A 26,962-nucleotide genomic window follows, 5' to 3' on the forward strand; every position below is an offset into this window, starting at 1 on the left:
AGCCTTTTTAGCTAAACCTCATTCTTTATGGTTTCACATTCCCAAAAATATTTTTGATTAAGTGGGAGGCTTGGAGTTTCTTTTTAAGTGTGATTTTGAGGTAACCACATTGCCAGTAAGATGATCTGAATATCCTAAACGTTATTGGAAGATGGCATTTACTCACATGTTTAAACCATGTGGCTTCACCTTGTGGAACAACAGAGTGATGTTGACCAAAGAAAATGACCTTGTTCATCTAATATATCTGTGATAAAAATGATTCCCTTTTCAAACCAACTCCTGATAGTGTTTTTCTACTTGTTGTAATGTGTGTAAGCAATGCCAATAACCCTATTAAATATGATCCAAAACTATGTACATTATTCCAAAAATCAAATTAATTTGTCTTTACTGGATCTAAACCGAATTCCCCTAAATAGCAAAAATGTAACAATAATGATATTAGTAAAATATTCAAATGTAAAATATTTCATGATTTTGACCAAAATGTAAAAATTATATCTATATATGTAATATTTAATATGATAAAATAGCAAATAAATACATCAAATTCATGAAATGGCAATACCTCCTAAAATCAAAGAAATGCAATTAAAAATTTTTAATGGATATTATCCAGCAGCAATGCTTAAATTGAGATTTGGTTATGAGGTGGAGCAAAAAAGGTGGTGAAAAATTTAAATGAAGAAAACTAGCAGATTGTTTTTGGTAATGACAACCTTCCGATGGAACTTTTTAGAATTTACAATACCCTAACAATTACAGGTAAATACCATATTCATAAAAGTAAATGGCAAAACAAAAATCCATCCCGGTGTATAAAATTGAACTGAGATCCTATTTTGCTTCTTTGAGACTCCTGAAATATGGCAACTTCTTGCATTCATTTAAAAACATTTTAAAAAGTTTCTGTTTTCACGAGAAAAGTTACTGTTTTAATGAGAAACTTTCTCTTTTTAGGAGCAAAATAAATGCTGTTTTTCAAGAAAAATTATTTCTGTTTTAACGACTAAAATAAATCCTCTTTTTATGAAAGAGGTTCTGTTTTGATGTGTAAAATGAATACTGTTTTACGAGAAACTTTCTGTTTTTAGGAGTAAAGTTTGTTTTTATGACCAAAATGACTAAGCCCAGGAGGTGACATGAGTGAGGAAGGTCATTATGTCGGGTGTGTGCCTGTGTGATGAAGTTAGATGGACATTCATAAAGCCTATATATTCGACATTACGTTGACTGAACCCGTGAGAAACACTGCTGTTGTAGTTGGTCAAGAATGACCCTTAGAACAAGCACAGCACAGGGTCATGCTCTCGAGTGAGCCAGCGGGGAGAGATGCTTGACAGACGGCTTGCACTTGGTACTCGGTGCTGGTGGTGCTGGTGGTGCTGGTGGTGCTGGTGGTGCTGGTGGTGCTGGCATTTTTAGCTCTAGTAAGGGACTGTCAACAAATGACTATACTAAGCTGATGTAAAAAAAAATATATATATATCATTTGTCTTCAATTTTATGTTATTTTTTATTTTATTTTTTATTGAAAAACATACAAAACACAAAAAAACATGCTTGAGGCTCAGGTGTGCCAGGCTTCAGTTTCCAGTGTAAAAAAAAATACATACAAATATAAAAATAAATAGTTTTACAGTGCAAATTCGTTACATATAACTTTGGTCTTCAGGGCTTTGGCATTTGTGCAACAATTCAAGGAGGTCACATAAGAGGACATTAGTGAGTCAAATACAACAAGTTTTGTTTTTTGGTTGAGGTACTTACAGCCATGGATATGATACTTGACCATTATTAATATTAAATGCATAATAAAAAGTTTATTTGGGGGGAGATTTTTTTTTGATAAATACCAAACAAAATATCTTGATTTGTAAATCTCTAGTAAGTTTTCTTTTCACAAACATATTGATGTCTTTCCAAAATACTTGTAAGAACATTCCCAGTAAAGACGACTAATTGATTGTTCAATACCATGACAAAATGAGCAAAGAGGGTCAACATTTAAACGATATTTGGATATAACACTGTTGACAGGGTAGCATCTATGCAATATCATGAGGCATACTTATCTTATTGGTAACAAAAACATTTTTAGGTAAAAGCCACACAGAGTTCCATTCAATATCATTAAATAAATTGTCCCATACAAATACAGATGCTGGCTTTCTTATGGAATCTCTTATAATGAGCTCTCGAATACACTTAAACTGTTTGTGAAAATTAGAAAGTTTAACGGTATTTTTTCTTCAATGGCTTTATGGGCCATTTTACCCAGTGAACTCAAATCACTTTACAATAAGTACTAGCTCTTTGCTATGTGGCCCATAAGGCAGCCCAATATTGTAAAGTGCAGTTGGTCAAATGCCCTAAAAGGTATTAAGGGAAAAAATAAAATACTTTATATATAAATCTAAGTGATTTAAGATACTATATGCTTCTTCATTCACACTACACCAGTTACTCTTACCTCTGTGAGTAAGGCAAGGCAAGACAACTTTATTTATACCGCGCATTTTGTACACAAGGCAACTCAATGCGCCTACGAGTAAATGTAGAAGTGACAAAAGCTTCACACTGATATGAATGAATCAAAGTGAAATTAATGTAAACCTGAATTTTTTCTGACTTTGTGTTAAGAATTATTTTCTTTAGCCTGTCTGATTCCTTTAAGTACTTTTAATTATTCAGGTCACTACTTTTTACTTCTATTTGAGTGTAATTATCATAAATGTTACTCTCAGGGGCGGCCCTAGGCATAGGCGACCCAGGTGGCCGCCTAGGGTCCATCTGCTGGAGGGGGCGCTGAATTATGCTTTACGGCTGTTGGGTCTATTCTCTTATAGAAGAACAGCAGAGGCGTGTTGAATGAACTAGTATTTTATTAACATCGAGATGCTACGGCAGGTTAGTGCGGACTCCAAAACATATCCGTTGTTATTGTTCACTGCACATGCCTAACCCACAAGGCATCATGGGAACTGGAGTTTCCATGTTACTAACTCGTAACACCACATCTTTCCCCCTGAGAAAGAAAACAATTTTCCCATGCTACACATAAACTTCTGTGCATTTAAAAGATTTAGCATTAAACTGTCATTTCTGCCTCTTAAATGTTTCACACTTTACAACATATCTTTATTTTTAGGTAAACAAAGGTAACTGCGGTGGCTTAATGTGTCTCTGTCTCACAAATCTCTCAGCTTTGACGCTGCTGTTAGACCATTGTCAGCGTGATCTTGCTCGCCGATGGACAGTTCAGGAAGTTCATGTGGGTCTTGTTGAAGCTCGACCTCCTGAGCTGCTGTGTCTTCCTCAGTAGGTTGCAAAGACAGTCCACCCTCGGTTTGGACCTTGCAGGAATGTAGAGAAAGTTTTTCCACATCAAGTCCTTGTTGTCTCCATGTACCGGTGTTTATGTCTCTGACACGCACTCGGTCTCCACGTTTCAATGTAGATAGTGGTTTTGCCGTACTGTCATGTAGCTGTTTCTGTTTCTCTTTTTGTCTCTCCTTTTCCTTCCTCACCTTAGATGCACCTTTGGGTGTCATCGAGTCCTCGCTGACTGGCAGGTTGGAACGAATACGGCGACCCATCAGCATGTGTGCTGGTGTGGTCAATTTCACAGGAAATATTAAAACTCTAAATTTACATAAGATATAAGATGAGATAGAAGATGAGTGGAGCTCGGTCCAAGGTCAGCAGGTCCTTCTTGTTTTCTTATGTGGAGTTATTTTTCACAACTCCGGTGGCACCGAACGTCTCCACAGGTTTGAGCAAAAGAATGCAAGAGCAAGAAATGGGGTATTGTTACGGCAATGTGCGTGTGAAAAGATTGGTTTCAACTGAAACTTAAAGCACATAGATTAAACTCATAAAAACATTCAATAGCATTATATCAATTAAAAATGCTAAAAATCATCAATTTCCCACACTGGCGATAGGCCGTTCTGGAGAGGTGTGCTCCTGTAAATGAGCAGGCTCTTCTGAAAATCATCTCTGTCTACTGCCTACTTCATGAGACCTTTCACTATCTTCTTCTGCCAGACCATTGGATTTCGGGTAAGTAGGACTCAAGGTTGTATGTCTGAATCCCCACTCCCTGGCACAAGAAGCAAACACATCCTTTCTGTATCGTCTCTTTTAATGTCCAATCTGTTTGTGTCTTCTCTGATCTGCACGGTTCTGTCTGCAGTTACTGGTAGGGATGTCACAATCATATCCACATAAGCCTGTATATCTGCACTCTTCTGACTGTCAGCACTCTCTTTCTTGTCCACTGCTTGGGAAAACGTGGCTTGGACATGATCGAAACCAGCAGTTTGTGGTCAGTTTCCACCTCAAACGCTTGTTCATAGACATCGTGAAATTGTTCACATGCATATGTACTTGCGAGAAGTTCTTTCTCAATTTGGGCGTACGTACCTGGACTCGGCGCTCATCAAGGCCCTAGATGCATAGGCGACTGGTAGCCACTGCTCCTCATGTAGCTGTAGAAGCACTGACCCCAGGCCGTACTGTGAAGCGTCTGCCGAGACCATAGTGCTCCTCTGGGGATCGTAGAACTTCAGTAAAGGCTCTTGTGTTAGTGTCTCTTTTAGCTGCCTGAAGCACTGTTCCTGCTCGTGTGACCAAAGCCATTCATTTTTCTGTTCAAGTAGGCTTCTGAGAGGTGCAGATTGTGTGGACAGATCTGGTATGAATTTGGCCAGATAGGTTACCATACCAAGGAACCTTCTGACGTCATCTCTGTTCTGGGGTCGTTCCATGTTGTGTATTGCGGATACCTTTCTTGGATCCGCTTTCACCCCGTCTTCACTGACCACATCACCGACAAAGATAAGTGTTTTCACTCCAAACTCGCATTTGTCCTAATTGTTTCAGGTTGACCTCTCTTATCTTATCGAGTACTTGTCTCAGCCTCATGTCGTGTTCTTCTCGAGTAGAACCCCACACAATGACATCATCCATCATGGTATCGACTCCTGGTATATGCTCAAATATCATGTGTATGGTTTTGTGATCTACCTCAGGTGCAGACAAGATGCTATACGGGAGACGAAGAAAGTGGTACCTGCCCTCAGGTGTGTTCGTCCAGCCTCAGCTGCCAGAAACCTGATGAGGCATCTAGTTTGCTGAACCATTTTGCAACAGCAAACTGCGCCATGATTTCTTCTCTAGTTGGTAGTTTGAAGTGTTCTCTCGTAATTGCCTTATTAAGATCCCTAGGATCAAGGCGCGTTCTCAGAGCACCTGTCTTTTTTTTAACTAATGCCAGTGAACTCACTCATTCTGTATGCTCGTCAATCTTCTTGATGACTTCCATTTTTTCCATGTGTGCCAACTCCTCCTAGCTTGAATGGCACCTTCCTACAGGGATGCACAACAGGGGTCACGCTTTCATCCACACGTATCTTGTGTAGTTCAGGTAGACATCCGAATCCTTCAAAACAGTCTCTGTATTCCACCATGAGCGAGTCGTGATTGTTTGAAGTTGATGGCGATGTCACTACAACACTTTCTTGACCAGATTGAGCTTTTCACATGCACTGAGTCCGAGAATTGAGAGAATTCGAGAAGTGATTGATTTTTCCGCAGTTATTACACGACTTGCCATAGGCTGGACATGACTTGGGTTTATGCTTCCACATCTACCGCACTTGAACTCAGATGATTTTTCTCTTGTATAATTTTGTTTGGTAGGTGGTTTTCTTTTCTGTTCTCTTCTTACTACATTCACCTGCTCCACTAGCTGCTAAAGTAGATGTTGAATCTTTGCTTAACACGTTTCCAATTGTCTGTAAGGTTACCAGTGGGTTTAATTTATCCATGACGACAGGTCTGGGTCCAGGGATTTCTCCAATTTGAATCTCTTCTGGTTCGTTATTTTCGGGAACTACGTATATCAGCATCTACTTGTGTCTCCCTCCTCCGCGACTCGATCGTCTTCATTTTCAGCCATGCCATCTCCGCCGTCACACCGTAGCTCCGTCTCTTTTACACATGGCTCTCATTACAAAACGCAGATTTACTTTTCTTCTGTCGTGTCATGCCAACGACGATTTTCTGACACCAAGTTGGGTCTATTCTCTTATAGAAGAACAGCAGGGGCGTGTTGAATGAACTAGTATTTTATTAACATCGAGATGCTACGGCAGGTTAGTGCGGACTCCAAAACATATCCGTGCCTCACAGCTCGAAGGTCCTGGGTTTGATTCCCACCGGGACGGAGCCTTTCTATGTCGAGTTTGCATGTTTTCCCCCTGTCTGCGTAGGTTTCCTCCGGCTACCCCAGTTTCCCCTACCACTAAAACATGTGCAATAGGTCAATCCTCCAGCCTGGCTTCCATTATTTTCGTATCCGCCGCCATTGCCAAACTAAAATCAGCAAATGCGGCGCAAATGCTTGACGTCACCTACAACCCCTGCCTCCCCCGCTCGCTGAATGGTAGGTTGAAATTCCACCGATGGAACACGGCCACTGAGATCAGACCTGTAGAGGCGAAACGGCCCTATGCTGGTCGCCTCCTGGCTGCTGAGTTTTTAAGGGTTCCCAACGCGTGTCTCCACAAAATCACTCCAATATTGTGCTTTATTGGCCCCTGTGACCAATTCCTTTATTTTCGTACACAACATAAGATGTCCACATGACACGGTAAGAAATAGTTTACCTCAAAACCAGCTGCACCTGGGTCACTGATTAGGCCCCTTTTGTAGGGAAATCTAACAGTCAATCAAGTTCACCAGCGCCCCCTACCGGCTGGGAGAAAGGTGCATTTTGGCTCCTACAAGACCTAGACGTACATGTAGGGAAATTATAATTGACCAGAGTTTACGGATGGCTAAGGCCAGGCAAGTTTCGTGATGCACATGCTCAGATTTCTTTCATAATCATAATATATAATATAATAATAATAATAATAATAATAATAATAATAATAATAATAATAATAATAATAATAATAATAATAATAATAATAATAATAATAATAATATAACAATGATCATAATAAAATAAAAATATAACTAGCCCTTTTCTAGGCTTCCTGCAACACCTCTGCACTAGCCTGGTGAGACCAGACTGATTCCTCTATATTTGTTTTATACAGTGGTGAGCCTGGTTCTCGGGGTACCTCTGCACGTGGCTGTGCCCAGGGCCGTAGCCAGGATTTAAAAAACAGTGAGGTCCGGATAATTCTTTAAACCGGGGGGTCTGGGGGTCCTCCCCCCGGAATTTTTTAAAGATTCAGATATAATTTCCTGTATTTTAAGTGATCAAAAACACTTTTGTCTCATCCTTGAGCCATTTTCAAAAATTGCTTTTTGTTGCACCGTTTGGGACCAGGAGCCTGAGTGAATGTGTGAGTGAGTGGATGGTGGTCGGACATGCGGATGGTGCAGACTGGCCTCACTTCCATCAGTCTGCCCCAGGGCAGTGGGTGCAACCGTGCACCCCCTGAAGTTTTAGGTGACGAGTCACGTACCCCCCACTTTGACATGATGAATATCACAAAACAAAATATCTATTTAATATCTATTTCATCCATTATTACTGTGAAGCAGGTTTTCCAAACAGTTTTACTCGCCTGAGTGAGAGGCAAGAAGAAAGTCTTGTCCTAAATAAATACTAAAATATTAAATGAAAATGTCCGTTTTTAATTGTTGTGAAAACGAGGCTGTGGGTGTGAACGGGTAAAGCTGAGCGTTTTGCTTTGGCTCATTCTGAACATCACACTCTGGTTTGGACACTGCGCTCTGGCCCCGCCCCCTCTGCGTCGCCCTCACTGTCAAACCACTGGTAGCTACAAAGGTGAATGCGCTGGTTTAAGCTCTCATTAAAGCGAAGATCATTCATACGCAGGACAATCTTTGCATGAGACAGAAACAAAGTGAGCAGCAGAGGAGGAGGCGATGATGAGGCACAGACGCTTCTCCTTCTCCTCTCGCTCCTCAGATCAGAATGAGGAAAACTCCTGTTGTAAATCGAGGTCACCGTGACGGCGCGCGCACTGACTCCTCTCTCTTTATGACAGAGAGCATAGAAATTGCATCTCAATCAAACTTTGGCGCGGTTCATGCGCTGCTGTTGTAGTGAGGCTGACGCAGCCGCGCCCCCGCCTCCGCCGAGTTTTACGCACTCGGGTCCAAAGCAGCTCATGAGGTCCGGTTTCAGAGTGGACACGTTTAGGTTCAGAACAAGCTCATCCACGTCTGAACTAGAGGCTCTTCCGCCTGTAGAAGCGCGTGTTTACAACATTCATTTGCGCAGGATTCAATGTGTGAAAAAAAAAAAAAAAAAGCTAAAATTTTACCGAGGTCCGGACCTCGGTGACCTCAATGGTAGATACGGCCATGGCTGTGCCCATACACTTCACCAAGGCAGTGGCACACTTCAGAGTGATCAACACTGCCCTCTGGTGGCTAACATTGATATTGATCAGGAAAACATGACTGGCAGCGCAAGATTGAACGTAACAGATGCAAAATCCCGCTTTTAATCGTTGTATTTAGTAAAGTGCAATTATCTAGGTAAACAGAGAGCCTACACAGATGTATAGGTAGAACAATATTTTTCTCCCAACTTTTTTTTCTCGCCTCTCACCAACACGTGACGTCATCAGACGGCGACAGCTCACATGCTCGCTCACGGTTGGATGTTGGTGTTCTCTTTACAACACATTTTAAATGCTTTCCTTGTAAGACAAACACGATTTTGTACTTGCAACATCATTTCACGGTAAGACCACCACATGTTGCGAGGGCCGATGGGCTTGTCATTTCTTTTTCTTCAAATTTCTTAACAAAATAATAACTGTCTTCTAATGTTTAGTGCCTGGTTCGATGGTTAAGGCTCTATAGCTTTTTTTTGTTAATGACAATCAATGGAATTAAAATGTTAATTGTGGTTCAAATTCATAATTTTCTGCACATATCTGTAGGATCCAAATTCTTCACAGGGACGAGTTCGGCACGTTTTAAATCTGTTAAAAAGAATTCCAAAAAGAGTCTCAGACTTGTGAGCACTATACTGTAAATGTACTAATGTAACTGTATTATTCTAGTATTGTTTGTTAAGAGATTTTCATTTTGTCAATTTTGGCCAACAAATGCTTCATAATTTGATGCACACTGTGCTCCCCAAAAATGTCCAAGTTTACAATAGACTAAAGGAGGACAAACATGTTTTTGTTCCACTACTAGAAACATATTTTAGTTGTGTGCTTTTAACCAAAGTGGCAGCTTAGATCAGAGTCACAGCGGTGAGGGTCGTAAAATGATTAAGACATGAAAATAAACTAAAAAATAAATATAAATAAAACAGCATTAAGTGATTTCAGGGGAAATGAAGTATTCAAATAAAAGTGAATAAACCAGATTTTAAACACTTTGCACCCGAGACTAATGTAAATGTTTATTACATTTGATCTAATTACTGTTGGTCCAGGGATTCTGGGGGATCACGACACGACCCAAGAGCTTTGGGAACCCCTCCTCTTGTCCACTGAAGTGTCCTCCGGACTATCTAGAGTTTCAAAATCATGTCAAAGGACCATTGCCATAGCAATAAACATTGTCAGTGCTATTCTGTGTCAGTGGTCAGAAGTCCTCAAAATAGTGACCGTACCAAGCAGACATCATGTTACTATTGTATATTATTTTTCTGTAATTAACTTTTTTGGGGATTCTCACCACTCCAAAATAATGACCTTTATTTCTATGACAACGGTCCTCATTTTACATCAGTGTGAAACACGCTTGTTCACTGAAGGCTACGGATTGATCCTGTTCATGTCAGCCCAGAGTAATAAGTAGGCCTTTTGTTTTTTACAACCAGGTGGTCCGCTCCATGATGAGTGACAGTGACGATGATGTGCCCACTCTGTCAGCCCACACTCTGGCTGCTCTGCAGGAGTTTTATGCCGAAAACCTGACCCTTCAGAGTCCCAGCACAGAGCCACAAGAGCAATTCTCTGTGGGGGCCATTGAGGAGGATTGGGTAAGTGCTTTGTTCTGTAACATTCTGTTAAAAATGCAGTCATTTAAACAGAAAGATAGTTTTTTAATAAGTCATTCCCACTGTTGCCAACAGGAGGAGCCCCAGACTTAATTATTTCACATATTTCATTGTTAAGACTTCATTCTTTTAAAGTCATAATTTTAAATTATAAAACGTAAAATATCAATGCTGAAATAGTGTGAATTTTGTAGCCCATAATATGCGCACTTTAAGTCCTGACAGCTTCAGCGGACTCCATTCTGGATCGATAATGAAGTAGACGTACGGTTCCGATGCTTTGCTCAAACAGAACTGGGTGTACTTGTAGAACCGGTTCTTGATTCCCATCCCTAGAGACGACTGGGTGGCGGTCGAATGCAGGTGCCTCGACGACCATGTCCACGCACTCAGCTTCTAGCATTCGGGACAGAAGCTGAGTGGTATTGGGAGGCACCGGTTAGATATAGTCGGGCTCACCTCCAAGCACAGCTTAGGTTCCGGACAGAGCCGTGGGAAGATGATATAGTTAGGGGGTGCTGAGGGACAAAATTTACCCCCAAAACGCTTTTTCCTATTTATTAATATGGTCTGCAGTTTCCAAACTATCCAACAGGGGGTGCTGCAGCCCCCTCAGCACCCTGGGTTCCCACGGCCTTGGTTCTGGATCCCAACTTCTGGAGAGATGCTGGACGCTCCACTTCTTTGGAGTTGCCCAGAGTGAGAGGTGGCGAGCTGGGGTGGGCTTGCTTGCTCTGAATTGGTGGACCGGGGTGGTGGTCCCTCTCTTTAAGAAGGGGGATCGGAGGGTGTGCTCCAACTACAGGGGAATCAAACTGCTCAGCCTCCCGGATAAGGTCTACTCCAGGGTAGTAGATAGTAGACCGGGTAAGGTAGATAGTAGACCGGGTAAGGCCTACTATCCGGCTGATAGTTGAACCTTGGATCCAGGAGGAACAATACGTTTTTGTCCCGGTCACGGCACACTGGACCAGCTCCATCGGGTGCTCGAGGGTTTGTGGGAGTCCACATGTGCTTTGTGGAGCTGGAGAAAGCGTTCGACTGTGTTCCTCGTCATGCCTCCTGGCTGCCTCCTTCTGAAGGTGTTCCAGGTATGTCCTATTGGGAGGAGGCCTCGTGGAAGACCCAGGACACACTGGAGGGACTATGTCTCTGAGCTGGCCTGGTGTCGCCTCGGAGTCCCCCCAGGGTGGATTTAACCAATCACAGTGAAGTTGTTCCCTGAAGTTAAAGAAAGCCTATATGGCTAACTCTGGCACATTTACATGTTGAAAAAACGCATGTTGATTAATGTGCACCGTCCCAATTCAAAGAAAGAAATAATAAAGAAAAGAAAAAGAAAAAGAAAGCCTCAGTTACCTACTAAGTGTTATGTACTATATTTATTCAGGGCCTGAGCCAATTCTGGTACAGCGAGGACACGGCTCAGCGGCTGGCAGAGGAGCTGGTCCGTGAGGCGGGAGACGGAGGCAGGTACGCTGGCACACGCAAGCTGTGTGTCTCATAAGCTGCCCTACGAGACAAATGTGAAGTGAAATGAAAAGCTGAGACTTTGTTTTATTATTTGTGTATTATCATTACTTATGGTACTCTTCAGGATAGTGTATTTTGTGTACTCTTCAGGATTGTCTGTTTTGTGTTCTTCTCAGGATAGTCTCTTTTGTGTCCTTAGTATAGTCTCTTTTGTTTGTTCTTCAGGATAGTCTCTTGTGTGTTCTCTCAGGATAGTCTCTTTTGTGTACTCTTTAGGATAGTCTCTTTTGTGTTCTTCTCAGGATAGTCTCTTTTGTATACTCTTCAGAATAGTTTCTTTTGTGTACTCTTCAGGATAGTCTGTTTTGTGTACTCTTCAGGATAGTCCTTTTGTGTTCTTCTCAATAGTCTCTTTTGTGTTCTTCTCAATAGTCTCTTTTGTGTTCTTCTCAGGATAGTCTCTTTTGTGCACTCCTCAGGATAGTCTCTTTTGTGTCTTTCTCAGGATAGCGTGCGTGAGTGCGCCCAGCGTGTACCAGAAGCTTAAACAGGGTGTGGTCACAGGCTCCGAGCACGTATCGGTGATGGTCCTGGAGTATGACCGCAGGTTCGCCTCGTATGGAGCCGATTTCATCTTCTACGACTACAACCAGCCGCTGGCCCTGCCCCCTCACGTTCAGCCGCACAGCTTTGATGTAGTACTGGCTGACCCTCCTTACCTGTCCCACGAGTGTCTGAGCAAAGTGGCACAGACCGTGCAATTCCTGAGCAAAGGCAAAGTCCTGCTGTGCACCGGTGAGCACACATTCCATTAAATGCCATTCTTTTAAATGGTGGCACTGGTATAGTCCCAGGTGACAATACCATGATTCATAGAGCTCAAATTATGAAAGAGTGGCTCAAGAGCGTGGAACAAGGATGATGTATAAATCAGCGCCACCGGGAAAGCTAGGCTAAACAAATGATGGTTTAGAGTGGGATTATTTTTCAAGTTGCACCACATAATAGGGCCTATTCACCTTATTCCGGAGGCTCGCGTGGGCGCCGCCATGAATTGTGCCCGCCCCTTTTCTCCTATGAGTTAACATGGGGCAGGAGAAGTCCACATAAAATCAGTCACTACACGAAAACAAAGCCGTTTTTCGGCCTCGCAGAGAAACGCTGCAATGTTGACATGTTGGTGCAAATGAACATTGGCCATTTTACACAAATCAATCAAGTAAACATCAGATTTGAGCGGAGAATATTTTCCCTCGTTCTCCGTTAAAATGAACGGGCTTCGCGCTCGACCGGAAGTGTCTGGACAACGGAATAAGGTGAATATTTTTATGTGTTTGTTTTTCGGCTCATATCTCAGTCATTACTGGAGGAATCCACATTAAACAAAAACTGTCACAAAGTTCATTGTCTCCTCTGTCAGCACATATGAACTAATGTCCAATTATTTTCTTTGAAAAACGTCAAAAAGTGATGACAATTTGAGAAAACATGTCCGTGATCTTGTCCAATAGAAAAGACTTTCAGACATAAAAATAATATCACAGGTTTGTGAATCCAGTAACGATCAAATACTGATGAGGAAAAACATTTGTCAATTTTCGTTTTGGAGATTTCTCCCATTGGCCCCGCCCTCCATCTGACATTTTGATATCGTCACATTCTAAATCGTGAACGCCACCTATTTTACCAAATTCATTCTGATTTCCTCAAGAGGCGCAGAATGGCATACAGAAGGGAGGAAAATTTACGGGAAGTATATGAAGAACGTTTCATATCTGAGAGACCGGGTCCATGTGCAGCTAGTGCAGTGCAGCTAGTCCAGTTTCCTGTCATAAACCAAAAAGAAATCCAAAAATCTACTGAGCCGCAGCCATACGGACTGCTCTACCTATTACACTGGCAAAGTTTGTTTTGTTATTTTCTCGACACACAGGATATGTTCGATTAATGTTGTTAACAGGCAATGTCAGTGACTCTTCTGTTCCAATCAGTGTTGCATCTTCAACATGACCACAATCTGTTCATTAAAAACATTTTTCAAATTTAATCACAGTAATTGAACCATTGGCAAATATGATTATCAGGGGTATATATGTGTGTGTTGGTGTTTTGTAAGAAAGTCCCACTCAGATTTCAGAATAGTAGTACTATCGTTAAATCCTGACGATGACCCATTGTTAGTAAAAACTGATCAGAGCACTTCAGCAGTTGAAGAAGAAACATCCAAATGAAACAGAATTACTCAAAATTGCGTGAAAGTCTATGACGAGGGCTCGATGTGGTTTGATTTTGGACATGTCTTGCTTGTGAGGTTATCTTGGCAGGGATAATTCATGGACTACCTTTGACCTTTCACCTGTTCTCTGGTCCGTTAGGTGCAGTGATGCAGAGCTCAGCCAAAGAGCTGCTGGACGTGAACGTGTGTGGTTTCCTCCCTCAACATCACCGTAACCTCTCCAACGACTTCCGCTGTTACACCAACTACCCCTCTGCTCTGCAGGAGACAGAAACTGGACAAAGAGACACGAGCCTGACACAAATGTAGGGCCCATGCCACAGATTTTTATTTTTACAATCACTGAATGTGTATTTTCATGGATCTGGCGGCTTACTGTACTGGGACAGGTCCAGGCCCCGTCTCAAGTTCATCTGACTCTATGTGGACACTACACCAACAGCACCTGGAACTCTCCTGTCCCGTCACTGAAGACGGGCCTGGTCTAATTACAGGCATCAGTCAGGAGGGTGGGCAAACGGGGCATGTTCCACTTTTGATGTAAAAAGGATTTTCTGTATCCTGCTTATTTAGACCTTTTTAACCTAATTTAATTGGTTTGGTCGTTTCTTCATTCTACAGACGAAGCGCTTCAATCAGTATTTCCCAGAATTTGTTGCTTACCATTTTTAAAGCCGGCAAACCATCAGTCCATACGCATGAAACTGTCTTTTCCAGACAGGACATACATGACATACATCCAAGTAAATGATCACACTTGAAATGTCAATACTGAGCTTCCCAAAAAGGTTTATTAGCAACATTTACACACAATGGCCGTTTCCCAATGCCAGGATCCTCGACCACTTCAGACTTCAGACTCACACTCCTCCCAGTGGTGTTCCACTTGGGCCCCTCGCAGCTCCACGGATGCACCTGTGGATCCTCCACTGTTTCACAGAGCTCAAATTACACATGATGCACTTCAACCATGTTTATTTTTCTTCCCTTTTTCTCCCAAAACTGTATTTGCTTGTACTCGGCATAAAAAGCTTTGTTCCATGTTTGTGCAAGAAAATAATTGTAATGATAAAATCATTGGTAGAAGTAAAAATGAGGTTTATATAAAGTTAATATTAATGAAATAATAAATGGGCCTATTTAGAGAGAAATTAGAGCTCCGTTCCATTTGAGCTCAAATGCCACAGTGAGAGGAGGAGCCCCCCACGAGGGCGTCAACGAAGTGGACAAACGGAGGACGGATCCTGGCAATTGAGAAACAGCCAGAATGTCCACTTCTGTATTGTTTATGTTTTCATTTGTGCAAACAAAACACCTGGTTTAAAAAAAAGATATTATTAATTACAAGGGGTGGGCCATATCGTTACGGCGATATACATTTTTTATATACGTTGTGGACATGATATTGTTTATGTTCATTTCATTTATCAATTTATTTGAACGGTCAGTGCATATTAATGAACAGAAAACTAGTGCTGTATATGCTGGCTTTAGCTCGAGGCTAATTTCCATCTGCACTGTTTCCATGTTCCGCTCAGCTCAGTCAGAGCAGCATAAACACTGGCTGTGACACAGGAGCAGCTGCTTCAAAAGGAACATGAAATGAAGGATGTATGGAATTTTTAAGCAGTTTGTCCGTTGTCAATTATATCGTGAAATATATCGTTAAGTTATCGTGATATTTTTAAATATTGTGATAGAGATTATAGGCCATATCCCCCTGCCCTATTAATTACTTCATGTTAAAATACGTAGTCTTGTATTTTGTTAAACTAACATAATTATTACACCGTTTTGGAATCTTAATTGATGTAATCAACCATACCCTTTACTTAGTCTGGCATAAAGACAGACTGACTTTATTTATATATTTATAAATACATAGAAAGACAGTCTGGAATTGTGGTATTGTAGGACATGATTTCCAAATGGAGACTAACGATCACAATGTCCTCCGCCATGATTGTTTGTCGTCCACATGTGCAGTAGAGTAAATGTTGTTACTCTCCACTTATTTCCTATATATTTGAAACAGTCCACAGTCCTAACGTGCGGTTCCTCCAGCGGCAGCCTCTGGTTTACCATGACCATGTATTTCTTTTTGCCTTCTCTGATATTTGCACATCACATTTCTCTGTGTCACTGCTGGTTTCCAAACTGCTGTTGTGATATTAGGCTGTGCTTAAAGACAATTGGATCTGATGGAATGGATAACTCGTTGTGAAAGTGCGGAGCTGCCCCAGTGTCAGATGGCGTTGCCCCGCAGGGCCCCGGGCTCCGGGTCGGGCGCGGGCACACAGGTGCAGCCCACGGCCACAGAGGTGTAGTGCTCGCTGTAGGTGAAGCGGCCCGCCACACACGGGCCACTCCTCCTCAGCACCACAGCAGGAGCAAAGACCGGGACACTGTGGAAGTCTGTGCTCTCCGCTCCGTACGACCCGATCAAACAGCCTCGGCACAGGCAGTAGGCCTCAGGGAGGGAGCGAGGGTACCGCAGCGAGTCGAAGGTCATCCTGAAGCACAACAAGCCGGTTACAGGGGTTCAGGCAGGGCATGGTGGTCTAATTCATAAATGATGCCAAAATGAAGGTCTTGAAGTCATTAAAAAGCAGGAAATGTGATTCAAACTTTGCATTAAACACTTTTCCTTACAGATAGAACCCACAACAATGACATTAATTGACTATTTTTACTGCATGTATTCTTTCAAAAATACAAAAACGCTGGTTGAAAACTTTTTTTTTCCACAGCTCTGACTGAAATTTGACACAATTTTGCATTAGCTCAAATGTTTTCTACATTTCCCGTCATTCTTCTGTTTGATTGAATGTTTACAAATCTTATGAAATTATATATGACCAGATTTTGTGCATTTGTGATATTAAAACCATTAAAATAACCTTTATGGTCATTACAATGGCCTCGAGGACGGCTGAAAGGTTGCGTTCAGGGTGTAGAATGTGATGATGGAGCAGGGGCTAATACCACTCTAAAGGAGAGAGACTTTCTGAAGGAAATCTCCAAGAAAATTGAGAAAAGTTGAAGTCGATCATTATTTAGAAGTGATTCACAAACTTGCCGTAATATTCTCACGGCTGAAAGGCCTTTGCACTGACCAACATTACACAGGGTTTTGAATATTATCTCCACTTTTGAACCAGTTCAAAAGAGAAAGTCATGCAGGGAACATTGTGACCTAAATGGATATGAAAAGAAGAATATTATAATTTGCTTTGCATTAAACTGTAAAAATATATCTGGAGGTTCAACTTCCCCGCTCCTGGGATAAATGAGCCACAGTACACTTTTATGCAAACAAATATAAAACATCCCTAAATGTGTGTAAATAGTAACATTTACTTTGTATATTATTTCACTGTTACACAATAACCAGCAAAGCTCCAGTGGCTCGTCCTACCCCTCTCCCCCCTACTTAAGCCACCGCTAGATGTCGCTCATGCCCCGTGTCTGTGCTGGCCCCGTGCACTGTGGGTGTGGAGGGTTCACCGCGCTGACCTGTAGGCCCAGGGGGAGATGCTCAGCAGGTTGACCGGGAGCCGGGCCCCTGAGGCGGCGGAGGCCCACGCAGCGGACGGGCAGGTGGCGTTGTGCTGCTCGGTCGGGTCCAGTTCCAGGGCGTGGTGGAAAGCACTGAGGACTCCCACCGTGAGCCGGCCGTACATCTGCTCCAGGATCTCCTCCGGGAGGGGCAGGCATCCACGGCGCGCGGGGGGCTTCTTACGGACCGGGCCGAGCCCAGAGACCCCACCGCCCGCACACAGGAGCAGGAGCCAGGCCGACAGCAGGGACGGACCGCGGGACAGACCCGCTCTGTGCGCCGCCATCGCTGCACTGGAACAGCCCAACGCAGCAGAGAGAGAGACTGTGTGCGCTCCTCAGTGAGCAGACATGACTGAGGCGTGGACTGGACCCATGACAAGCCCGCGCGCCGGGCGGTGAGAGGGAGCGGGGCTACTGGACACCACACTTTATCAAGCCTTGCTTCTCATGTTGACGATTATGGCTTCAATTCAATTCAATTCAATTCAATTCAAATTCACTTTATTTATCCGTTAGGAACTTCATTTGCAGGAGAAGTGCCAGTACGGGCCCGATAAAAACAATACATCCACAGACATTCAACAACATACAGCAATAATAAATACATTAAAAAAAACAATATGATGGGCCTTTGATAGACCAAGGTCCACACAGTCATTTATTCAGTCATTTATTTGGCTTACAGAATATACATAATGTTCTATTTTTTATTGAGGGTTTTTACAAGCTCAGCCATAATAATCATTCACTATGTATCTCACTCTGTATGTAATGAGTTAGTTTCACAGTTTAAAGGTGCATTATGCAACTTTTTATGTGGACATTTGTGCATATTTGACCTTGTAGTGACCCAGCGGCCGTATGAGTGGTCAGCATGGCGACTTTACTTTGATCACGGTGGGCTGTACAACGCTCCAGGATCAACTGTTTTGTAGGTTTTCTGGTGAGAGGGTCCGTCATCAGTAAAAACCTTTCAAACAATTAATCTTGGAGTGTCCAAGAGACCATTGTGATCAAAAGTAAAGACGCCATGCTGACCAATTATACAGTCCCTACAAGGTCAAATATGCAGAAATATTACATGTTGAATTACATAAATGAATGCACTGTTTAACAATATTCTAATACCCCTTCACAAGGGTACTTGTATGTTGTTGTATATAACGTTGTCATGAAACATTAGTAGCTTTGTAGTCCTAGTTTGTGTTATAGGAACGTGGGAATACTAGGATTATTTATTTCACGACTTTTACGCTTGAATAGTTACTCAGTACTCACAGTACTCAAGCAACATTTCCCTTGGTACTTTTTTGCTCTAACTTGAATCATTATGAGCGAAAAAAAGAGCAAATTTTTAACACAAAAGATATGATTTCTTCAAAACATTTTGGTCCAATGCCTACTTTGTGGTCACTGTGTACTGAGACAGTTACGCCTCTATTTGTGACCGGGTTAAAGTGTGGCTCCTGAGGTCCGAGCCGCTGCAGGAGAGCGCCTCATCTAACCAAGACCAAATCACATTATGGTTTTGTAATTATTCATTCATTTACAGGAGCAATGTACAAAGTGCTTTACAGACACAATGAAGCTCCACTCAGCCACACTTACACATGTTCAGATCTAACTGACATCAGGCACAGGACAGCAGCTGTTAAAAAAGGGTTGCTTTAATTCAGACTAGTATGAAAAGGAAGTGAGCAGGTTGTATCCGGTTTATTCTGGCAGCAGGTCGTCTCCCAGCTCCTCGTCCCCAAAATCGTCCTCCAGCCGCTTCTTGGCTCCGGTCTTGGGCCTCTCCACCTGCGGCCCCAGGGGGTCCACGTAGGACGCGTCTGCACACACCAAGGACAGAGACAGGGCTGTAGTGAGGGGTGAGGGGTGAGCGGGGGAGGGGGAGGTCCTGTGAGGGAGGAGAGACTCACCCAGCTCTTTGGGACTGCTGGCCTCGTACGGGTCGTTGTTTGTGGGCAGTGAGCGGAGTCTGGAGCTGAGGCGCTCTCCTCTGGTGCTGCCGCTGCTGTGGCCACTGTCTGCAAACACACACGCACATGCACATGCACGCACACGCACACGTACACACACACACACGGCTGAGTCACACCTCCACAACAGTACACACCAGAATACATTCAGTGCGTCACACATGACGTGCTGCACAAGGAAACCAAACCTGTCCAGACCCAGAGGTCTGCAATCATTGTAAAAAAAAAATTAAAAAAAATAGTTTGGAGCCACAAAAAAGAACACAGCTCATAAACTTTTAAAAGTGTTACCGTTTAGTTAAATTTGACCTGTTGCAACCATAAAATCTAAAAGAAGTCTGTGTAAGTTAAGTGTTCAGTCTGAGAGGATGCTCTGGTATAAGAACAAAATGACAGACATGGACACACAGAAACTGGTTTGTTGTGTAGAATGATTAAACTGGGTTACTGCTCACTGGCTTTAGTCATTCGCTGCTCTTTCTCTTCCGTTATTTCCTTATTAGGGAGTGGCTGTGCCTCCTGAGATGAATTAAGAGCTCCAGAAACATGGCAGGCTGTGAGGGACAGCTCTGAACAGTAAAGACATCACTGGAGACACGTTCATGTCCATCACAGTAGATGCATTTCTCTTCTGGAGAATTCACTTGTGAGCAGAACTCAATGTGTGGCTCATTCTGCTTTCTGATTATCAAGACATAGAAACCTTTTACATCATGTAACATTCTTGTAAAATTACATTCTTGTAAAGGTACATGAAACAATACAAATCCCATCAATAACATCAAGACTTGATTTGTAAATGTTGAATTTGCAAATGTAAGTGTTTGTGTATGTGCGGAGTATATTCTATGCTATATAGTATCAGCAGTGATGCATAGGAATTTAGTGCTGAACAGATATCACCATATGGACTTGACGGAGTGAGGTGAAATCTCTCAGGCAGACTGAAGGTTTGGCCTGTGTCTGTGAAAGAGCTTCAGTCTTCAGTCAGTGTCTGCAGAAAGACAGGCGAGCATGTCCATGTGCTACTAAGAAGCAGAAACAGCCACTCACCTGTTTTCACCTCCTCTGCATCACAGCAGCAGACAGAGAGAACACACACGTGTGAATGCAGAGGTTAGCACTTTCACAGCAACAAGGGTCTGTGTCTGACAGACTGACTGCAGAGGGACTCCCATCAGCCCCGGGTCTATCTATAGACTAACTACAGCCCTGTCTGCAGAGGGACTCTCATCAGCCCTGGGTTTATCTATAGACTGGCTACAGCGTCGGAACACAGAGGGACTCCCATCAGCCCTGGGTCTATCTATAGATTGACTATAGCCCTGTCTGCAGAGGGACTCCCATCAGCCCTGGGTCTATCTATAGATTGACTATAGCCCTGTCTGCAGAGGGACTCCCATCAGCCCTGGGTCTATAGACTGACTACAGCCCTGTCTGCAGAGGGATTCGAATCAGCCCCGGTTCTATCTATAGACTGACTACAGTCCTGTGTGCACAAAGACTCTCATCAGCCCAGGGTCTATCTATAGATTGACTATAGCCACGTAACAGAGGGACTCCCATCAGCCCTGGGTCTATCTATAGACTGACTACAGTCCTGTGTGCAGAAAGACTCTCATCAGCCCTGGGTCTATCTACCTGTCCGTCCATGGGAGTGTCTCATTCCTTCTTGTGGTTCTCCCACTGAGTTTTTCACTTTTTCCTTGCCTTGAAGAGGGGCCTAAAGACGGGCAACTATATCTACTGCTCCTCTGTTCATTTGTACCAGACAATTTTTTGACTGTTTCACTGTTTGAGGTTTGTGTCTTTTCTTTCTGTGTTTTTTTTTTTAGGTCCCAGCCTATTTCTAAAGAAAGATTTGGTTATCTTAGGCTTTTTAAAGGCTTTAAAGGCTTTCTAAAATGTGTGGAATTTACCTCAAAATATTATGCCTAATATAATTAAATTGTTGAAGTTGAACAGTTTGAAATATGAGTCAAATGTCCAAATAAATCCTGTTTGCACAAAAGGCTGTGTGTAAAAACATAGAGTACAATGTTGGTATAGGTTTATGAAGGTCCATGACAATGAATAGAAAAAGTCATGAGCTTCCTGTTTGAAAGACCACAAGCAGAATAAGGTCCATTGATGCAGAAGTTTTCCCTTTTCTACACTCTAAACATGATGTGGTAACCCGTGGTGATATTAGATGGAGGAGTTGTGCGGACATGTTGGACTCACCGGAGCTGCCAGCACTGCCCTCCCTGCGGCTCTTGGCACTGCCTTCATGCCCTGATTTCACCCTCTGCAGACAGAAAACAAAACAGTCAGATGAGTGGAGTATCTGGGTGAAAAAGTGGACTGACAGCATTAGTGGAGAGATGGCGGTCAGAGGTTTTGCAGAGTGGGAGACATAATTCCCATGTAATCTAATGGTAGATACATTTACTTATATCAGTGGGATAAAGATGTTCCCTGATTGCTTACTCCAAGTTGACAATGTGAGAATACATCCATCAGAATCACATTGTGAAAGAGTGGTTCAAGCGAGCACGAGACATCATTTTCACTTGAACTAACTTATTTTCTCTGAAAGGCGTCCAAAAGTGGTGACAATATTTGAAAACATGAGCATGTTGTTGGTCAGTAGATAGGACTTTATGACATAAAAATGATAAAGCGTTGTACTGGCTCCAGCCCTCCACCTGACATGACATCGTGAGTGCAACCTATGAAACCCAGTGTATTTATTGTGATCCACTTATTTCCTGTATTTGCCTCTACAATTGATTTTGTTTTATCTTTTTTTTGTCCAAATAAAAAAGAACAGAGAACACAACTCTTACACTCGGCAGAAATCTACATTGAATATTCTTTGTTTACAGATTCAACAGGGGTACAATTTGCATACTAAACATTTTGAAAATATTTTGTCCACTTGTCCCACCTCGAGAAATAAAGTTTAGCCTGTAGCCTCAGCATAAAAGTCAACCTTTCCATGTGGTGGGTCTCCTCAACCACCTTCAGCCAGTCTTCGACCGTTGGTGAAGCAACTTGAAGCCATATCCGTGTAATTGCCTTTTTCGCTGTGACAATTAAAATGTGTAATTAAATATTTATCCTTAGTTGTCAAGTCAATCGGAAGATCTCCAAAGTATAACACTAACATTGTTTGAGGAATCCTAAAACCTACAATTTCTTCTATTTTATGACCAACTTCAGTCCAGAAAAGTCTTAATTTCGTGTAAGTCCAAAAAATGTGAGTGTGATGTTTATCCTCCTCTCCACAGCCCCTTCAGCATGATGAACTACGTGAGTTAATACCCATTTGTTGCTTAGGGGTCACAAAGAAACGTATCATGTTTTTCCAGCAAAATTCACGCCAGTAAGCTGAGCTCGACGTAGGGTAAACGGTTTCACAAATATTATCCCATTGATCATTAGTTATGTCAGACTTCATTTCTTTCTCCCATCTTTTTTTAATATATATATATATCTGTTGAGTACCCTCTACTGTTAATCAGATTTTTGTATAGTTTGGATATAGTCGATTTACTTCCTTTGGAGTAAGTTTGTGTAATTAAATTAATTATTTTGTTTAGTTTTGGGGTATCCATTTTTTGCAATGTTGATGATAAATACTGCCTTAATTGTAGATATCTGAAGAAATCGTTTGATTCCAAGTTGTATTTCCTGCGGCATATTTGAAAACTTGGGACAGCCTTCTTGTCCAATATCCTACAATAAGATGTAATCCCGTTCTGTACCAAGCTGCCCATCTAAGTACCCATGTCTGATTTGACATTTTTTTAGTTTTAGTTTTAGTTCTTTTACAACTTGGAACCATGTTGATAATGTGAAAAATGCAATTGGAGTAAGTTCCTTTTGATAAGTTGACATAAGTTTCTGATCACCAATAAAGGCTTGCACTGGGATGTTACCACAAGCGCTCTCCAATTCCTTCCACCTAGCCCCACAAGATTTATCACACCACTGTACAAGTGGCTTAAGTTAGGCTGCTAGATAGTAATCACGGAGGTTTGGTAATGACAATCCACCTTTTTCTTTGTGAACGGTCAATGTATTGGATTAGAAAGATATAAGAGAACATCATCTGCATACAATGCTGTTTTATGATCTCTTGAATTTATAGTTATTCCTTGTATATCTTGGTTTTCCCTTTTGCTTGGGCCAAAGGCTCAATATACAAAGCAAATAACGCTGGCGACAAAGGACATCCTTGCCGTGTTAATCTCCCTAGCCTTATACAGTTTGTTAAACGGCCATTTATTTTAACTCTCGCTATGGGTGCAGAATACGATGTCCTAATACTATTAATTGAAGTATCTGAGAAGCCAAATCTTTCTAGAACCAAAAATAAGTAACTCCAATTTACACAGTCGCCTTTCCGGCGTCCAAACTTAGCAACACTGCTTTATGTTTATTGTTGTGGATGTTATTAATTATGTGAAGAGAACGTCTTATATTGTCTTGGGTTTGCCGACCAGCGACAAACCCAGTTTGATCCTCATCAATTAAATCTGTAATGAAAGAATGTAACCTATTAGCCATAATAGATGCATATAGTTTATAATCTTGGTCTATATGAACTACATCATGTTTTATCTTTTCCCTCCTTAGGTATTATGGTTATAATGACTTCTGACCAAGATGGCGGCATTTTATTGTTTTTGATGAGTCCAATTAAGTGATTTTAAGAGAACTGGAAATAATACTTCTTGAAATGTTGGTAGGCCATCAGTGCCTGGCATTTTATTATTTTTTTATTTTTTCAAAGTTGTTTCTAGTTCTATTATGTCAATTTGTTTAGTTAAGCGTCCATTCTGTTGTGTCCCTATTGATGGTTAATCTAATGAATTAAGAAATTATTTTATGTTTTCTGCATTAGTTTGTTCAGGCTGTGTATATAACGTCTCGTAGTATGTCTGAAATGCATTGTCAATTTCATCCAAATCTTTTTCAAGTGACCCAGTTTGCGGATTAATTAATAGATTGAATGTTGAATTTGTTTTTGGCGTATTTTACGAGCAAGTCATTTGGTAGGTTTTGGCCCGGAGTATCCCACAGATACTTCAAAATTCTTAAATCCATTAAACTTGTGAGTTTTTGGACAGTTTCTGCTTGGATTTCTTTGAAGGATTCTTTGAAGGATTTAAGAGCTGCTGTTTGGATGAAAACTGCCTCCCACCCTCATAGAAGTTTTTTTTGTTGAGGCTCCAAAGGTTCTCAATAGGGTTGAGGTCAGGGGAGGACGGGGTCCACTCTCTTCTCACTTCTCTCCTTTTATGCCCATAGCAGCCAGTGATGCAGAGGTATTCTTTACAGCATGACATGGTGCGTTGTCATGCATGAAGAGGATTTTGTTTTTGTGACATAGAAGACAGTGGTCAGTCAGAAACTCCACATATTTCTCAAAGGTAATTTTCACACCTTCAGGGAGCCTAAAAGAGCCTAAAGGGGCCGACCAGCTCTCTCCCGACATCAAGCACATCACCAAAACATCCTCCATTTTGCCCCTCCCTTACCCAGTCAGCAGCTGAAATCCTCATCCACGCATTCATCACTTCCTCTACGGACTTCCCACCACTCGTCTCCAAAAACTGCAATATATTCCGACCTCTGCTCCCTCATTGCCGCCTCCTCACTCACACCTGGTCCAGAGAACACATCACCCCGTCCTCCAACAGCTCCACTGGCCCCCTGTTCAATATCAAATTCAATATAAGCTCCTCCTCCTCACCTACAAGTGCCTCCAAAACCTGGCCCCGCCCTACCTCACCGAGCTCCTGCAACCGCCTCACTCCCATCACCCGCACTAACCGCTGGACCATGGGGGACCGAGCCTTCACCATCGCCGCCCCCACCCTCTGCAATTCACTCCCACCGACCATTAGAAACTCACTACGAAACTTCAAATCAGTACTCAAAACCCACCTCTACAAACTGGCTTTTTCTTCAAACTGTTTCTACTATTGTTTTCCATTGTTAAGCATCTTTGGGTGTCCAAAAAAGCTATACAAGTGTAATGCAGAAATATAACCTGCTATTACACATAATGGCCTTCAGAGTGAGACAGAAAGTGCCTCAAACCCTGTGCTGAAGTAAGTTTCGCCTGCAGGGCCGAGCATGGGTTTAACAGCTAAAGTCACTCCCAGACTCTTGGGGAAGAAATGTGCTTCTGTGCAGCTGGATGTGATCAGTCTGGATTCAAAAGCTAAATGTGAGCCAAGCGTTCCATTACAGACAGACTTAAGGCAGAAAAACAGGGATCCGAATTGAGTTCTGGCTGTGTTGAATAAGAAATGGTTGTCAGAATATTACAGGTTTAATATGTCCCAAGGTCACAATATTGACATTTATGGAAAGGCCTTGCATTCCTAAAACTGAGCATTTTGTTGTTTGTCTGAAGCGAACTACATCCACATCAACAGGGCCGTGTCCCGAGACTCCAAACTGGTCTGGGGCCCCCAGTATCCCCGTATTGGGGATCAGTTACAATTCAGTTTTATTGGTAATATATGACTAAATCTGCAAAACCTTTCTCTTTGGCAGAAATACTGAGTGGTCATTAATGCACGCGATTGACCCGTGACTTCCGGGTGAATTCAACGGCAGCCACTATCCTTCCTCTCTCGCCATTTCCCCAGGAGAGATTAAATAGCAATAAATAGTAAAAAAAAACATCACAGACACCGAGTTATATTACAAACTCTGGGTATAATGTATTTCTGTGATAAAGTCCGACCAAATTCAAGAGACAGTGGAACATTTATAGATAAATATCTGATTTTTTTTTTATTTCACATGGATTCACATGAATGAAAAAACACTTTGGCTTAGTAAACTTGTAGCACAGACAACATAAGGTTTATGTTTGATATTATTTTTATTATAAAGTAATCCTGTGTGTATTTTCTGTTATTATCTACCTGCCCAGCTGATTGCTGCGGCAGCTGTGGCAGGCGCACTAATTGTATATCCCAACGCATGTGTGTGCGCCCTCGCTCCCAGTCACACGGCACAGTGAATGGTGCTCACTAGACGGACTATTGAGGGAATCAGGCCTCACTAGAAGGACTAAAGCCCGGATTTGAAGCTGTGACCCGACTCCAAAGGACTTCGAGTTTCTGGACACTGCTCAACAGGACCGGTGAGGGCATTCCATTACGGGTGTTTTCGGGTGGCGTAGTGGGCCTGCACTGCAGATACGGACTCGCACTAACAGTCTATGTGCCTTTTGCAGGGCTTTCTTTTATTGGGGACCAAGAGACAGTATAAAGAGGGACCTACCTTGGATACAAGGGGGACACCAACCCCAACGCCGGGAGGTGCTAAAAAGACTCTTAAAGTGCGCACGGCTTAATTAACTCTTGATGAACATTAAATGGCGGGTACCCGTTTTTTCGAGGGCCGTGTTTTTTGTTTATAATTAAACAAGTATGATTTGTGCAATCACGAAATACTGTCTATGTCCTACTTTTATTTCTATTTTTTTTGTCAGGTTTATAATAATAATAATAATGCATTGGTTTTATATAGCGCTTTTCTGGACACTCAAAGACACTTTACATTGCACTATTCGTTCACTCCATACTCGGTAGTGGTAAGGTCTGCACCATCGGCCCCTCCGACCACCACCACCACCACTCACTCACGCACTACATTCGCTAGGCTTCTTGGTGTTCC

The 26,962-nt window shown here is 42.3% G+C and overlaps 3 protein-coding genes across 5 annotated transcripts in view; 1 reads left to right on the forward strand and 2 right to left on the reverse strand.

Moving 5' to 3' along the window:
• Positions 1–9,810: 9,810 nt before the first annotated feature.
• eef1akmt1 (EEF1A lysine methyltransferase 1) lies at positions 9,811–14,538 on the forward strand. The gene is made up of 4 exons (XM_079562989.1): positions 9,811–10,003; positions 11,412–11,494; positions 12,000–12,289; positions 13,870–14,538. The coding sequence occupies exons 1-4, from the start codon at positions 9,854–9,856 to the stop codon at positions 14,037–14,039; spliced, it is 693 nt and encodes a 230-aa protein (XP_079419115.1). The 5' UTR covers positions 9,811–9,853; the 3' UTR covers positions 14,040–14,538.
• Positions 14,539–15,735: 1,197 nt separating this feature from the next.
• Positions 15,736–17,700, reverse strand: il17d (interleukin 17d). Its single transcript, XM_079562994.1, has 2 exons — positions 17,247–17,700; positions 15,736–16,243 (listed from the first exon to the last, which is right to left on the reverse strand). The coding sequence occupies exons 1-2, from the start codon at positions 17,573–17,575 to the stop codon at positions 15,976–15,978; spliced, it is 597 nt and encodes a 198-aa protein (XP_079419120.1). The 5' UTR covers positions 17,576–17,700; the 3' UTR covers positions 15,736–15,975.
• A 1,242-nt stretch (positions 17,701–18,942) lies between these two features.
• ift88 (intraflagellar transport 88 homolog) overlaps positions 18,943–26,962 on the reverse strand; it is a 169,245-nt gene continuing 161,225 nt past the window's right edge. For 2 of the 3 annotated variants that reach the window (XM_079562885.1, XM_079562883.1), the window contains 4 exons: positions 21,497–21,560; positions 20,327–20,341; positions 19,214–19,321; positions 18,943–19,123 (listed from right to left, as the gene is read on the reverse strand). In XM_079562885.1, the coding sequence (XP_079419011.1) occupies positions 19,005–19,123; positions 19,214–19,321; positions 20,327–20,341; positions 21,497–21,560 (306 nt within the window). In that variant the 3' untranslated portion in view covers positions 18,943–19,004. The remainder of the gene's footprint in view (positions 19,124–19,213; positions 19,322–20,326; positions 20,342–21,496; positions 21,561–26,962) is intronic. The other variant, XM_079562884.1, reaches the window with a different exon arrangement.

The sequence above is a fragment of the Gobius niger genome (assembly GCF_951799975.1).
Source record: "Gobius niger genome assembly, chromosome: 9".
Lineage (NCBI taxonomy): Eukaryota > Metazoa > Chordata > Actinopteri > Gobiiformes > Gobiidae > Gobius > Gobius niger.

What these genes read in the sequence shown, in the direction of transcription:
- eef1akmt1 (XM_079562989.1), top strand. Translation starts at nt 9,854, where the DNA reads ATGATGAGTGACAGTGACGATGATGTGCCCACTCTGTCAGCCCACACT. An exon ending in GGGCCATTGAGGAGGATTGG is followed by an intron (nt 10,004 to 11,411) that starts GTAAGTGCTTTG and finishes ATATTTATTCAG; the next exon opens with GGCCTGAGCCAATTCTGGTA. An exon ending in GAGGCGGGAGACGGAGGCAG is followed by an intron (nt 11,495 to 11,999) that starts GTACGCTGGCAC and finishes TGTCTTTCTCAG; the next exon opens with GATAGCGTGCGTGAGTGCGC.
- il17d (XM_079562994.1), bottom strand. Translation starts at nt 17,575, where the DNA reads ATGGCGGCGCACAGAGCGGGTCTGTCCCGCGGTCCGTCCCTGCTGTCG. An exon ending in ATCTCCCCCTGGGCCTACAG is followed by an intron (nt 16,244 to 17,246) that starts GTCAGCGCGGTG and finishes GTTGTGCTTCAG; the next exon opens with GATGACCTTCGACTCGCTGC.